At 46.2% G+C, this 16,026-nt stretch overlaps 1 protein-coding gene across 1 annotated transcript in view; it reads right to left on the bottom strand.

The window, feature by feature from the left end:
• Positions 1-15,617, bottom strand: part of TMEM114 (transmembrane protein 114) — a 29,690-nt gene extending 14,073 nt beyond the window's left edge. Inside the window, exons 1-2 of the mRNA XM_006895221.1 lie at positions 15,416-15,617; positions 14,261-14,341 (exon numbers count right to left, since the gene is read on the bottom strand). Of these exons, the coding sequence (XP_006895283.1) occupies positions 14,261-14,341; positions 15,416-15,617 (283 nt within the window). The remainder of the gene's footprint in view (positions 1-14,260; positions 14,342-15,415) is intronic.
• Positions 15,618-16,026: the final 409 nt, after the last annotated feature.

The raw sequence follows: 16,026 nt of genomic DNA, 5'->3' as shown, positions 1-16,026 counted from the left end.
TTAAAATTAATAAAATTTAAAATTTTTTTTTAAAAAGTGAGAATGGTGACACACCATCCCATGTGCTTTGAACATGGTCTGGACAGCTGGATGGACACAGTGGCTTCCACAATGGCCTTAAATGTAGCAATGATTGAGACAATGCCAGAGAATTAGACAATGTTTCATTCCGTTGTACATGGGATTGCTATGAGTCAGACCATTTCAATGGTACCTAACAACAGCCATTCAATCTGCTACGACAGCATATAGTAGGTGCTCAATAAATGAGAATTGCAGTTATGACAAGTGGCTCTAGTAGTGTATATTGAGTTCTCTCCTGTTAACCTAAAGGTCAAGTGTTTCCAGCACCAGAAACTCACAGCGGCTCCTTGGGGGAGGGCGGGATGGGCAGTCTCCTCCCATTTCTATTCACAGCCTTGGAACTTGTCACCATCTATGGAAATTGACTTGACAGAGGTGATCCTGAGGTTTGAGGGCTTTCTTTTATGATTATAATATAAAATCAACAAAAAGGTTGTCATTGTTTCCACCAGGGAACAAATGTGACCTCACACGTAAAAGGTTTTTTTTTTAACTCAAAAGAGCTTCATTTCATGTAAAGAGAAAAGCGAACCCAGAGAAAAGTCAAGATGTTGACACCAAGGAAAAATGAGTCCGTGGCTGTTCCATTAATGTCCTGTTCAAAGAACCCATCGAGAGCACAACTAGCTCCCAGGATGCTCGGGAGGTCAGGAAGTCCCCGGGTTGTTAGTGAAGTGGGAGATCTGCTTCTAAGGGAAGCAGGGACATAGTTTTTCCCCAGAAACAGCAAAACCTCCAGATAAAAGAAGTCTCAAACAAAATATCATTGTCTTTTCTTTCAAACCTTGCCAATGAGACTTTGAAACTGGGAGAGAGGTCTCCGGGAGGTCCGCTCCTATTACACTGGTGAAGGGGTGAGGTTTTTTGGTTTACATTTTTGTAAATATTTGTCTTGACTCTGTATCTGGTGAAGATATGGTTTCCGGATCGCTGTGGTCGAGATCCAGTGTTGCTGTCACACAGAGAATGACTGAGCTGATTTACAACACAGCTTTTCTGATGATGTGCAAATAGCTTTACTCCTCAGCTTCCGTTTCCTCATTTTGTCAAGTGATCCACGCAGAAAAGCTGGATGAGTGCTGAAGGTGGGGAGGGTTGCGGGAGGTGTTTTGTTTTGTTTTGTTTTGTTTTGTTTCGTTTTGTTTTAAACCCTCAAGTACAGGTGTTATCTTGGAGATACTGCAGGTTCTGTTCCAGATGACCAAAATAAAGGCCGTCACAGCAATGCTTTGGTTTCCTAATGAATAAGGATTAGTGTATGTCTTCAACTGGTATGTCCTAAATCAGACAGCCACACTGTTCTCCCTCAGACAGTTCGAACCTTTCAGTTAGCAGTCAATTTCTTTCACCAGCTCACCACCGTCAGGGTTCCTCCAACCTAAAATTGTACTGCTAGCCCAAAGGTGGTGCCTCTCTGGCAGTCAAAATCCACCAGGGGATGTGCACCCATGTTTTATCACAGCTTTGTTCACAATAGCAAAGAGCTGGAAATAACCCAAGTGCCCATCAACAAATGAATGAATAGAGAAGCTATGGTATTTGCACACAATGGAATGCTAAACAGCATTGAAAAACAAGGAGAAGAGTATTGAATATACCACGGACTACTAGGAGAACAAACAGGTTTGTCCTGGAGAGGGTGAAGCCAGAATGCTCCTTGGAGTCAAGGATTCTTAAGCTTCGTCTGGCATACTTTGGGCATGTTGCAAGGAGGGACTGGTCTTTGGAGAGGGACATCATGTTTGGCAGGGTGGAGGGGTGGCGAAGGAGAGGAAGACCTTCGATGAGATGGATCGATTCTGGGACTGGAGTGGTGGGGATAAGTACGTTTGGGAAGGCTAGGTTGGCACAGGCTAGAACGGTGTTTAGGGCTCTTGTAAATAGGGTCGCTATGAGTCGCAAGGGACTCGATGGCACATAACAACAACAACATATTATGCAAATTGGGAGACCCTGAAGGACATTATGCTGAGTGAAATATCTCAGTCACAAAAGGACAAATATTGAATAGGGCCACTATTGTAAACCGGGACTGACATCGGAGTTGAGGGAAGGCAGAAAAGGAAGGGATAAATAATGTATATTGCATTGAAACAGATGAGGAAAGAGAACTGTTTAAAAGGGATATATGATTAGGTATTATTGTCATGACAGGAGTCCAGAATGAAGGCTGCACAGTGGAATGGACTTAGGGGGAGGGATTGCATAACAATGAAAGAGTTTTACTTATCAAGGAGAAGAGCGAACTGAGGAGGAGTGGTGGGCAGGGAGAAAAGTGCAACAATGAATGACTGGAAACCCTAAGTCTCTGTAAAGTTTCCTTAAAATAAAAAATAGGGGAGCTCTGGTGGCCTAGTGGCAAGAAGCTGTACTGCAATCCCAAAGGTACACGGTTCAAACCCACCAGATGCTCTGCCGGAGAAGGAGGAATAATTTCCTCCTGTACCAGTCAGATCTGATTTGACGGTACATGCACAAAAAATAATAATAATAAAAATTAATAAAAAATAGGGGGGAAAATCCACCAGGGGTTCCATGGAGGTGGGAAAAAAATGGGCAATCTTCTCCCCTATAATTTGCAGTCTCCTGAAAAGCTGCTGGAGGGTCAATTATAAGTTAGTTCTATAGCAAGGAGTTGTATTGAGAACGAATAAAGAGATCAAGATGCTTTGGTGTTGTGCTGTTGAAGAGTACTGAGTAGCACACGGATATTCTGGAAAAAGAACAAACACATCTGTCTTGGAGAAGACATAAGAAGGCTGCTCCTTAGAGGCAAAGATGGTGAAACTTCATCTCACATACTTTGAGCACGCTGGCAGGAGGGGCCGGTCCTGGGAAAGGAGCGTTATGTTTAGGAAAGTGGAATTGAGTGAAGGAGAAGACAACCCTCAGTGAGGTGGACTGACACAGTTACGGCAACAGCGGCTCGAATTCGGCCAAGATCGTGAGCATGGCGAAGGACAGGGCAGGGTTTTAAGCTGTTATCCACAGGGCTGCTATGAGTCAGGGTCAACTTGACAGCACCTAACAACAACAGTTCACATGATAGTTATATTTCCACTAGGCTAGTCTTTGTACCCGGACAGGGTGAAACCAGGCTGCTCCTTGGAGGCAAAGATTCTGAAGCTCCAGCTGTCATACTGGGGGCATGTGGCCAGTCCTTGGAAAAAGACGTCCTGCTTGGAAGAATAAAGGGACAGTGCAGAAGAGGAAGACCCCAGATGCAATGAATTGACACAGTAACAGATAATGGGAGTAGGTGTGTCAGAGACAGTGAGACTGTCTCAGCATAGGGCAGGGTTCAAAGCTATTGTACAAAGAGTCACTGTGAGTCGCAGGCAACTTGATGACCCATAATAACAATAACAACAACAGTCTGCTTCATATAGTCTTTTTCATGTGATGAAAAACTTTGAAATATTTTGAGAATGACAAAAATGTAACACAGAGACACAAAATAACCACCTACTGTTGGGAAAAAATGACACCAATAGACTTACTTGGCACAGGATTGCCACTAGCCGTTTGCAAAAATACTCACAGTATCTACAAGCTATGCCTGTATGTCAGGCTTCTCTGTCAGGGGAGCACAGGAAATGAAGACATATCTTAAAATTTTGGCTCACACCTAGAGAAATGTCGGATATCTATCTCATGTGCTCTGGATGTATTCTGGAGAACTGGAGGGATGTGGTGGCTCCAACAATGGGCTTGAACGTAGCAATGACTGTGGAGAAAGCCACAGGAAGGGATGAGGTTGCATTCTGTTGTAACCAGGGCCACTTCGTTGGAATGGTTCTAGCTCATAGTAAGGGAGGCCACTACTGCCTCATATTGGCCAGATCTACATGCTGTCAAGTTAACTCCACCCCACGTGCTTCCAGGTATGTCAAATCAGAACCGGGCTCCTACAGGCTGATCTTCAAGACTGAGACAGCCAAGTCTCTCTTCTGTGGGGCCTCTGGGTAGACCAGAACCTTGACTCTTTCTGTGAGCAGACAATCACCTTCACTAGTTGCACCATCAGTGCCTCCCATGCTGCTCATATCACCATATGATTTGCTCTTGTCATTCCACAGTACATATCAGTGTCTTGCTGTCCTTCATTCATGGAGCTCTGGTAGCCTAGTGGTAAGAAGCTGCACTGCAATGCAAAGTCACACAGTTCAAATCCACCAGCTGCTCTGCATAAGGATGGGCAATCTCCTCTCGTGCAATTTAGTGCCTCTGAAAACCTGCTGGAGGTTCAGCTATGTATCAGTCCCAGTTCAACCTCCACCGCACACAACAACCACCTGCATCCATATGTTCTTTTTGCCAATGACAAAATATTCCCTACAATTTTTATATAATTTTTTAAATATAATGTGTAGCATTGGGGTTATATCTTGCCTTTCACGAATACAGAAATATCACTGCAAAAACCTCCTTCTTTGAGCCTCCTGGTACTTAAGTGGCAGGTAACAAGAAAAAAGTGGAGTAGAATTGCTTTGAGCATGAACTCTTTAAAACTTGACTTTGACTTTGACTTTGACTGGGAGAGGCTGTCTGAAGGCCAAGCTTCCTGTTGGAAGGAACCAAACCCACAGGCACCACCCTTCCCTCTCCTCCTGCAGATGAGCTGTGCATCATTCACATAGAATCACCCCCAGGCCCTGGCAGCCACTTAAGACATTGCTCCCCACTGCTGTTCCCCACCTCCACACTTGCAATTTGCACCAGGCACCATGGGAGGGCTCTTTTTAATTTTCCAAGTCACTGCAGACAGCCCAGCACCCAGAAAAACTGGAAACTGGATCTCATCATTGTACTCTCTTGCCTCCTCAAAGGACAGCTGGGTCCAGCCCCGGCCCTCAATCCAGCCTCTGTCATTGCTGTACCAGGCGGCCTTGGACAGGGCGTCGGACTGGCCATCTCCATGAACTCCTGTTGCTCTTTGATGTCATGCAATCAGCTTTGACTCCAAGCAACCCCGTATACAACCCAAAGAAATACTGTCATCCTGGGAGCCGGCACCACCCTCAAAATCTCCACTGGCCACAAGTCCATTGCTGCAGTCACTGTGTCAAACCATCTTTTTCTGTAGAGTTATTTGGGGTCAGCATTGACTCCGAGGCATACAACAACATCATGCTGGACTGTAGCCAGAGAACATGATCCATGAAGCTCTAATCGAGATGAAAAACACTTGAGTAAAATGCATTCTGCCGACAATAAATGTGTTTCACTGAAAGTGGCTCTGTGTCACCTGGTAGGAACAGTTGGGGGTGGGGAGGAAAGGGGGTGGGCGCCTTCCTTATTCAAGAGCTTGATGGTTCTGGTCAACTTCACCAGTGGCTGGGTACAATTAAGGAAACAGCTGGATGCAGGACTGCACAGCTCTCAGTCCCCTGGATGATCACAGGAAATGAGGGGACCCCGAAGCATTAAGCATACTTGAGATTTCCTAGAATAGAAACTGAGGTTCACTTAGAGTGAAAATTGAGTTCTTCGCAGTCACACCTACTGCTCATTTGTGAAGGAGACTGTGACGCAGTGAGCTTGGCAAAACCAGCCTCTCCTCTCTAACCTTAGAGGAATGAAATGTCTTCACATCACAAAAGAGCTCAGGCCAGACTTAAAATTCATTCTGGGAAAAAGGAGGTTCCGGGAAACTGTTCTTTCTGGGGCACGTGACGTCGTCTGAAGGGGCAGCCTGCCCTCTTCCGGGGATGATACAATGATTGTAACAGCGGCTGTATCCTGCGGCGCACTTTGAGTGCCCAGTGTTGTGTTAAAACCTGTAAAATCAGCTCTCCTTTTTCTGTCCTCAAAACCACCTTCTGAGCTGTGACGACTGTCGTGTTCGTGTCACACAGGAGGATACTGGGGCTCAGAGAAAAGTGCAACGTGCCTGGGACCACATGCCTGGTTCACGTGGAAGCTGAGGACCCCAGCGAGGTCTGGAGTAAGCAGACGGACAGATCCTGGGTGGGAAGTTCTTCCTGTCTTCTCAAACGCCAGGGCCAAGCAGCAGTGTTGTTTATCCAACAACATACAACAATTGATCATTGTTCAGTCAGAACGAACTCACAGTTGACCCTGTGGTGGGTTTTTGAGGGTGTAAATGGCCTGGGAGGAGACTGCCCATCTTCCTCTGATGAGAGGTGGATTTGATCTGCCAGCCTTGGTGTTGGCAGCACGACTCCTTGCACACTAGGCTGTAGTTAGCCAACCACATCACCCCTGGATGTTGATGTTGTTGTTGTTGTTGTTAGGTGCCGTCAAATTGAATACAACCTTTAGCGACCTTATGGACAATAGCTCTGAACCCTATGCTATCTGTGCCAAACTCACAATCTCTGACACACTCAAGCCCATCGCTGCAGTCTCCGTGTCAGTCCCCTTCACTGAGGATCTATCTTCCTCTCCCTCGCTGCTCCTCCACCTTTCCAAGCATGACGGGCTTCTCCAAGGACTGGCCTTTCCTAGAAACATGTCCGAAGCACGTAGATGAAGCTTCACCATCCTTGCCTCCAAGGAGCACTCTGGCTGCACTTTCTCCAACACAGTATCTGTTTGTTCTTCTGGCAGTCCACGGATATTCGGTTCTCTTCTCCAACAGCACAGTTCAAAAGCATCCGTTTTCCTGTCATCTTGTATCGCTCTCAGCACTCTACCAAGTGATAGACAAGACCACGGCCTGAATCAAGTGCACCTTAGTCCTCACACTAACATCATTTCTCCCCAATATTTTGGAGAGCTTCCAGACTGCAGACTTTGCCAGTGCAATACATCTTCTTATCTCCTGATTGCTGGTACCAAGCACACTGATAGTGTATCCAAGTCAGATGAAGTCACTGACAGTTTGACTCTTTTCTCCATCTTTCGTGATGTTGCCTATTGGTCCAATGGTAAGAATTTTTGTTTTCTTGACATTGAGATGCAATCCATATTGCAGTCTGCAGTGCTGGATCTTCTGGACAAGAAGGCTTAACACAGTACCCAGTCCAGAAAGCAGCACTTCACAGACATCAAAACCGCTCACTGCCTTTCAGTCAAGTCTAATGCACAGAGTGTAGCACTGTCCCCGTGGTGTTTTCTTGGCTGTAATCTTTACAGAAGCAGATTGACAGGACTTTCTCCCATGGCGTCATTGGGTGGATCTGAACTGCCAACCCTTGGATTAACAGCTGAGAGCAAACTGCTAGTGCTACCTTAAGGCCTTCCATAGACAACCCAAGAACTAAAAAGAGAAAGGAGTGGCACCAAGAACTAACGTTTGCTGAGCCCTTGCTGTCCAACTCAATAGCAATGATTTGGGTTGGGGCATCCGCTGTATCTGGCACTTTTATACCCAATCTTTCTTGCAGTCACACAGAGAACCCTCAGCTACCAAGTGCTGTTGTTACTGGGAGCTATCAAATTTGTCCCAAATCATAAAGACCCTCTTGGGCAGTAGAAGTGCCCTGCAGGGTTTGCTAGGTTGTAAATTTTAAAGGAATACACTCCCAGTTCTTTCTCTTACAGAGATGCCAGATAGATTCAAACTACTTACCTGTCAGTTAGCAGATCAACCATTGCACCACCAGGACTCAAACCCAAGAGGAGTGAAAGGTGTGGTGACCTGTGATGACCCAAGTGAGCGCAATGATTTCCTCCAGTTAGTTCAGGGAGCCCTGGCCACATCCTTCAAGATGTGTTATCTCAATTAGACAGATGTGGAAACTGAGGCTCAGGCGGGTTACGACACCTACATTGGGATCCCAGAGGGTGGTGGTAAGGGCCTGAGCTGGGATTTGACTCCTGCCTCCTCCACTTCAAAAACAGAAAGTCTTGGTTACTCTTGAATCAATGTTCCATGGAGACATGCAAACACCTCCTTCCTGGGAAGCTGCGTGGAGGACAAATTTCTTCTGTGCTTTCTCTCCACCTCTCACACAGTCCATGTATTGGGGGTGGGGGGCGGCTCTCCTGTGGGAATATATGCACTAGTGTGCCAGAGTCCCTCTCTCATCAGCCCATGGCAGCCAATTAAATTACCAGGAACTTCGGCAGTAGCTTGAAATTGGCCACAATGGGAGTATTTATACCACAGAAATCGGCAAACACCAGAAATCAAGACATTTCCCTATAGAGTCAGTCATTGACTATTCCCCAGCACAACACTAGACCACAGAGAAATGTTCTGCTTCATTTATTCACTCATTCATTCACTCAACAAATATATATATATATATCTATTTCCCCCTAGCAAAATGCATGGAGTGCTGGTGGCCTAGTGGTAAGAAGCTGCCCTGTAACCCCAAAGGTATGAGGCTCAAATCCACCAGCTGCTCCATGAAAGAAGGATGAGCCGTCTCCTCCTGTGAATTTACTGCCTCTGAAAACCCACTGGAGGGTCAGCGATGGGTTGGTTCTGACTCAACAGCACACAGCAACAACAACATAATATAGAAAACTCTGGTGGCCAAGTGGTAAGGAGTTGTGTTGTCAACCCAAAGGTAGGCAGGGAACACACCGGCTGCACCGAGGGAGAAAGACAGGTGATCTCCTCTCATGGGATGAAGAGCCTCTGAAAACCCACTGGAGGGTCAGCTAGGAGTCAGTCTGACCTAACAGCAATGAGTTGAGTTACAGTGTAATAAAAGGAGCCCTCGAGAGAATGATGCGTCGAACTTCCAGTCAAAAGGCTAGAGGTTCAGTATATCAGCTATTCCTTGGAAGAAAGATGGGAAGCTTTTTCTCTTAAAGATATTACAGCCTTGGAAACAGAGGCTTAGTAGGAGTCGGATTCAACTTGACGGCAGTAGGTGGGAGGGTTCAGCTATAGCCTCATTAAAAAGTCCTGGTAGCTGCTAACCAGGTCAGGTTTGAATTTACCAGTCATTCTGCCAGGAAAAAATGAGGCCATCGGCAGAGCAATAAGGCAAGAAAAGGACCTAAAGGGCACCCGAACGGGCTAAGAAGAAGTAATGCTCTCCCCACTTGCAGATTTTATGATTCTGTGTATAGAAAATCCCAAAGACTCAGCAAGGAAATTACTGGAACTAGTTGAAAGATTCAGCAAAGTGGCAGGGTACAAAAGCAACACAGAAAAACCAACTGGACTCCCTTATGGTGACCAAGAGAACTCTGAAAAGGAAGTAAGGCAGGGGGCGAGGGGATACCACTTAAAATAGCCACCCACAAGATTAAATATTTAGGTATAATTCCATACAGAGATTCAAGAAACATATAAAGAAAACGTCAAAACACTACTGCAAAAATTTCAAAGAGATCTGTATAAATGGAAGACTATACCACATTCAGGGAGCCCTAGTGGCCTTGGGGCAAGAAGCTGCACTGCAATCCCAAAGACACGGGGTTCGAGGCCACTCTGTGGGAGAAGGATGGGCAGTCTCCTCCCATGTGATTAACTGCCTCTTAAAACCTGTCAAAGGGGCAGCTATACGTGCAAGGGTTGTTGTTGTTGTTGTTGTTAGGTGCCATCAAGTCAACTATGACTCACAGTGACCCTGTAAACAACAGATCTGAACCTTGTCCTGTCCTGTGCCATCCTCATGACGTCTGTCATTGGACACAGTGGCTGCTACAACGGGATTGAGCATGACAGATATCATGAGGGTATCCTAGGTAAGAAGACTGAGCACTGAAAACGTAATTACCCAAGTGATCTGTAGATGTAATGCTGATCCAGGTCCCACTGTTCTTCTTCAAAGGCTTGGGAAAAGTAATCAGTAACTTTCTATGGAAAAGAAAGAGGCCCTCAAATGAGCAAATCACTACTGAAAAAACAACATAGGTCAAAGCACTACTAAAAAAAAAATAGGTGGCCTTACACTTCCTGATTTCAGAATGTACTGTCCAGTCATGGAAGTCACAACAGCCTGGTACTGGTAAGATGGCAGATACATAGACCAATGGACTAGAACTGGGAGCGCCAAGGAAATCCAGCCACCTCTGGCCAGCTCATCCTCGACAAAGTGATGAAATCCGTTAGCTCACGGAAAGAGGCTTTTGAATAAATGATGCTAGAATAACTGTTTCTAGGTACAGAAAAATCGAAACAGGATCCATACCTCACACCATAAACAAAAACTAACTAAATTAGTGGATCGAGCACTGAAATAGAAACCTAAAACTCTAGAGATCTTCAAAGAAAAAACAGAGACAAACTTGGGGGCTCTGGTCTATAAAACTATGAGATATAACAAAAGTATACATTCAGCAGAGGACAAGCTAGATCATTGGGATGTTTTGCAAGTTAAATTATTTTTTATTTAATGTGGAACAACAACAACAAGAAAGCCTTTCTCCAAAAGTGTGAAAGAGAATCTATAGATTGTGGAAATTATTTGGCAATGACATACCTGACAGGGAATTTTTCTCTAAAATTCATAGAAAACTCTGATGCCTCAACAAGAAAAAAAAATGGAAAAAATCCAGTTATAAAATGGTCAGAGGATATAAGAAGACATTTCACTAGAGGATATATTCCGATGAAATGTGGGAAAGCATGTAAAGAAACCCACATGATGGTTAGCTATTAGAGAGAGGTAAATTCAAACATCCAGTCACAAAAGCAAAATTCAAGAAGACAATAAACAAACACTGCAAGTATATGACAAGATTGGAACGCTAACACATGGCTGATGAGAATGTAAAGTGGAAAGCACTCTGGCACTTTCTAAAAAGGTTAAAAGTTGAAATATCATTTGATCCAGTAATCCCTTTATGATGTATAAATTATAAAGAGAAATTGCTGCAACATAAACAAACACATGCACGTATACACACTCACTCACACCCACACACCCCATCTCCTCTGGTGGCCTAATGGTAAGAAACCGTGCTGCAATCTCAAACATAGGTGGTTCAAATCCACAGGTGCTTCATGGGAGAAGGATGGGCAATGTACTCTCATGTGATTTACTGCCTCTGAAAACTTGCTGATGGGTCAGCTATGGGTCGGTTCCAATGGATGGCACACAACAACAGCATGTCCATTACAATACTATTTACAATAGCAAAGAGAAGCAATCCAAGGGTCTATTACCAGACAAATGAAGAAAAAAAACAACAGTACACAGGATACTCAAACTATGATACACGGGAGACTCAAACCCACTCAATTGTCATCCAATAGCAGCTGACTCATTGTGACCTTTGAGCATGTTCCCAAGGCTGTAAATAGCACACAGGAGGAGAATGCCCATCTTTCTCCAGTGGAGCAGCTGGTGGATTCAAACCACAAGAGAGGCATGGCCTTTGGCCTAACACCAAAATGCCTCATGGATTATGCCACCAGAGTTCTCTAATGGAATACTATGCAACTGTGAAAAAAATAGTGAACTGTTAAAACACCACGTAAATAAATCACAGACATATATTAAGATGGGTGAAGGGCAAGGCAACATATCTTAAAGGGATAATCAGCCCAATATCATTAAAGGGAAGACGTGGCAATAGACACAAGAAATAACACTGATCAAAGGGAAACACCGTAACGTACATAATACTGCATTATCAGCAATAATAGCCCTTAATCTACCAGCAGGTTCGGAAGCTCTGGTGACATCACCTGTAGCGTGTTGAGCTGCTAAACCAAACACTGTGACTTTCTGATGGTTCAGATTCATGAGCAGCTCCAAGGTAGAAAGATGGGGAATTTCCTTCCATGCATTTTACAACCTCGGAAACTTGCTAGAAGGTTAGTTGTGAGTTAGTTCTGACTCAAAGACAATGGGAATGAGAATTGACAAGCAGATTCTTAGACAAATGAGCAAGATAAATGGATATGGACAAGATGAGCAAGGATGATATTGATGACCACACGTAAGACTGGCAGATGAGATTCCTCCGGTCATATTAGTATATGCAATTGTTGTTGTTTGGTGCCGTCAAGTCGTAGACGACTCATAGAGACCCTATGAACGCAAGGACTGAGCACTGTTCATACACAGAGTTTCCGGAGGCAAGCCATTTCGGAAGTGGATGCCGCTCCTGCTTCCAGGCTTGTTTTAGTTAGTCGGGATATGCAATAGTATATGCTATAAATAGATCCAAACACAGGCCAAGCCCCATACTAAATCTTAAGTATTCAGTAGTGACAATAAAGACCAGATACCTGTCCTCATGGAGCTTGTGATCTAATAAATGAGTTCAAATTTAGCCCCAGAAAAGTCACACAGTCTGTCCTATGAATGGGAGCTCAGTGAGCCAAGCTGGTGATGTGGGGCAGGGGGACTCCAGGCAGAAGGGGCAGTATGTGCAAAGTCCCTGTGGTAGGAGGAAGCTTGGTAATGTTCCAGGAAGTAGCCCGGGGCCTGCAGAGCTGGAGAGACAAGAGCAGAGAGGAAGATGCAGTTGGAGGGGCCTCTGCCCAGCTGGTGAGCTGTGCTGGAGGTTTTATCTATATCCTGCATCACATGCTCAAGCCTTAAGAAATTCATCTATTTTCCAAGGTCTACAGCACTCAGTCTTGTCTTTGGTGTCTCTCAGGGGCTGTTTCCTTGTTGGAAAAATGAAGAGAATAACAGTATCTACTGTGTAGGATGATGCGAGAATTAAATGCAGTCACACATGACGAGCACACAGCTCGGTGTCTCGCACATACTTATTTCCTTCCATCCACATTCCATTTGCTTTCATCCTCAGACCTTGTCCAGACTCAAGGCACAGCCCCAGGTACTGGGGAATCTCGACCAAGAGAGACGTAAAGGCCCTGGTACCAAACAGTTGTTCCCTGTCTTCTCATTACAGGCTGGTTCGCTTCCAAACCACCATAATAAACCAAGTATCACAACAAAGTGAGTCACATAAAACTCCTGGTCACCCTGTGCATGTAAAATTACCTTTATACTATACCTTAGAGCCGTCTCCTATGCAATTTAGTCTCTGAAAATCCGCTGGAGGGTCAACTATGAAATGGTTCTACTCAATGGCACACAACAACAACAACAATTTAGTCTCTTAAGTGTGCCATGGCATGAAAACACTTGATACATTGGAGGAACTACCAAAAGGTGACCCAGAGACACAAACTGGCACATACTGTTGGGAAAATGGCAGTGACAGACTTGTGAGATACAGGGTTGCCACAAACGTTCAGTTTGCTTTAAAAAAATCCTCCCACACACTATCTGCACAGTGCAAGAGTGTAAGACAATTTTTCTTTTACTTTTCCAAGAGGGTAGTGTACTAGGGGGGAGGGTTAGGAGAGGAGAAAAGTGCGACACTGAATGAATGGAAATCCAAAGTCTCTAATTTTTTACTGAAATTAATAAATTTAAATTAAAAAAAGAGTGTAAGACATAGGTTAATGCTGTATGTTTGTATTTGTTTAGGGGGGCCGTGGGGAGTTGCACTGCTAAGGCAAAGATAGAGCCTCTTCACTGGTTCAAATCCACCAAAGGTTCCAAGAGGAAAAGCTGCATCAGCTGTGTGATCTACATGCTCAGAAACTGCCCAGAGGGTCAACTGTGAGTTGGTTCTGACTCAGTGGCTGGGTTTGAGTTTCAGCTTGTATTTGTTTGGGATCTTTCAATAAATACTGCATTCCTACCCCTGCCAGTCGCCTGTGCTAGACGCTCAGCACGTACAACACTGGCATGGGACCTGCCTTCTGGCATTTATTCTCTCGTCCACCTTCACTGACATTATTACATCATCTCCTCCAGGAAGCATGCGATACACGCACCGGTTCAGGTGCCTCCTCTGGCTCCCTACACCCTCTGTCATGTCACATGTCACTCTTAAATATCACTTTTTAAAAAATATATAGAACAAATATGCTTTATTTAAAATGTAAGCTTTGGTGAAAGCTAACTGAGGCTCCCTAGTGGCATCAGCACCAAAGAGAAGAGTATTTTGAAATATAACTTCTGGTCCTATGTGCAGGGCGACTGGACTGTGAGCTCCTGGAGGACAAGGCCTGGGTCCCCATCATCTCTCCCCCAGCATTGAGCCCAGGGCTTGGCACATGGAAAGCCAGGCACATGGAAAGTTTGCGGAGTGACTGCTACAATGCCCAATGGCAGGTCACACAGGTAGAACAGGGAAGCCCCGCCTCCCAGTGATAGCCCCACCTCCTTCATCCACAGGTGTCAGTGGTGAGTGAGCCCTTGGAAGAAAGGCTCAGCAGCAGTGGCCAGAGCCGGGGCGCCCCTCCCTCCCGCCTGTCCCCCGGACTCACTGAGAAGCTGTCTGCTGGAGTCGCTCACTGTCACGTTCTCCTGCCAGAAGGGGTTCATCAGCGGCGTGCAAGGGCTCTGGACTGGAGAAATCAAAGGGCAGGGACCCTGCAGTTCCAACCCCCAGCTCTCAGGCCTCCGCTCATACCTGACCATACAGAATTCTCAGTAACGTTTCTCAATTCTCATCAATTTTAGTGCTAGAATAAGATAGGATAAATGTAATTATAAACTGCTTAGACACAGTATTCCTTAGATTATAAGAAGGTGGGCAGGCAGCAAAACAGTTTTGCAAAATCCTTCCACACTTAGTCACAGCATTCTTGCAATCTGAGTGTGAACTTTGACTTTCCTCTTTTCCCTTCAACTACTATTTACTCTCAAGCGAAAGTTATTTCTATTTATTCACTGATATGAATTATTGTAATGTTACAGCTAAAACACCAGAAAACTGGCCCAAGTCTGCAAATGAAGCCAGGTGATTCGGGGCAGTAACCCATCGTCCACGCTGGATTCACACTCGCTGTGACTGTAGAGGAGAAGGCAGAACTGTCTCCACAGGTCTTCCAAAGAGAAAGATGGGTAGTCAGTCGCCAGCTACAAGGACATACAAGCCTCACAAACCCAAAGGAGGGTCACAATGAATGGGGAGGAATCCCGTGGCAATGAGTCATCTGTTCAGAAGCGATTGTCACATCTTTCTCCTACAGAAAGCATCTGCAGACTTGAACAGCTGATGTTTCCTTCAGCAGCCCAATGCTTTACCCACTGTGCCAGTGGGGTTCCAAGGAATATCAAAAGGTTCGGGAAGTAAATCAGCTTAGACTTTGAGCCTTACAGGCCTATCAAGACATTTAAGCTGAGTTTACCACCCCACCCCCCAAAAAAATGTTTTCTTATAACTACAGGAATTTGTTTTCTCCCCTTCTGAAACGCTACATCAATATTTGATAGACTGTCATTCTGGTTCCCCCATCTCCGATGGAGTGTGCACCCACCTCACTAGTGACGCCACTGCCCCCTCACCCCACATTTTGGGCTTTGGGGAGGGGCGCGTGCCCAGCAACAGGTCCCAGGGAGTAAGTAAAGGGAGCAGAGGGGCGCGCTCGTGGCCACAGCCCCTGCGCCCCGGGTCCCTCGCCCCGCCCCCCCCTTACCCCGGCAGGTCCGCCACAGGCCCGAGTGGGAGCTCAGCTGCTCGGGCTGGCTGCGGTTGGCGGCTCCCCGCTCGCTGTGCTCCAGTCGCTGGGTGTCGATGATGTACCAGAAGTCAGTGCCGATGGCCGCCGCCAGCAGCACGAAGCTGAGCGCCCCGCCGAGCGCCGCCGCGCCGGCCAGCGCGCCCAGGTGCAGCCGCATCCCGGAGCCTGGGCCCCGGCAAGGGCTCCCGCTGCCAAGGGCTCCCGCTGCCGACGCGCCTCTGTGTCTCCTCGCACTCGGTCGGTCTCTGGACCTCCCCGCTCCGCCCTCAGACCTCACGTCCAGATGCTGGAAGCTCCGCTCTGGACAGGGCTTCCTCTCTCAGACCTGGCTCCGCCCCTCGGACCCTCACCTGCGCCCTCACACCTGCAAGTACCCAGCCTCAGACCCTCAACTCCCAGCCCTCAGGCGCCACCTCTTACCCTCAGACCCTCACCCCTTCCCTTCTGACCCTAAAACGCCCACCTCCTCATGTGGACCGCGATCCCAAAATGAATGCACCCTCTGGCCCCCCAGTTCCTCACTCTGAGGCTCTCAGTTGCTCCCCTGCCCCCCTCGCCTCTCCCCT

Source organism: Elephantulus edwardii, unplaced genomic scaffold (genome assembly GCF_000299155.1).
Source record: "Elephantulus edwardii isolate Elephantulus edwardi_28Jun2011 unplaced genomic scaffold, EleEdw1.0 scaffold00162, whole genome shotgun sequence".
Taxonomy (NCBI): Eukaryota; Metazoa; Chordata; class Mammalia; order Macroscelidea; family Macroscelididae; genus Elephantulus; species Elephantulus edwardii.
The sequence above is the reverse complement of the archived record's forward strand: the minus strand, read 5'-3'. Positions and strand labels throughout refer to the sequence as shown.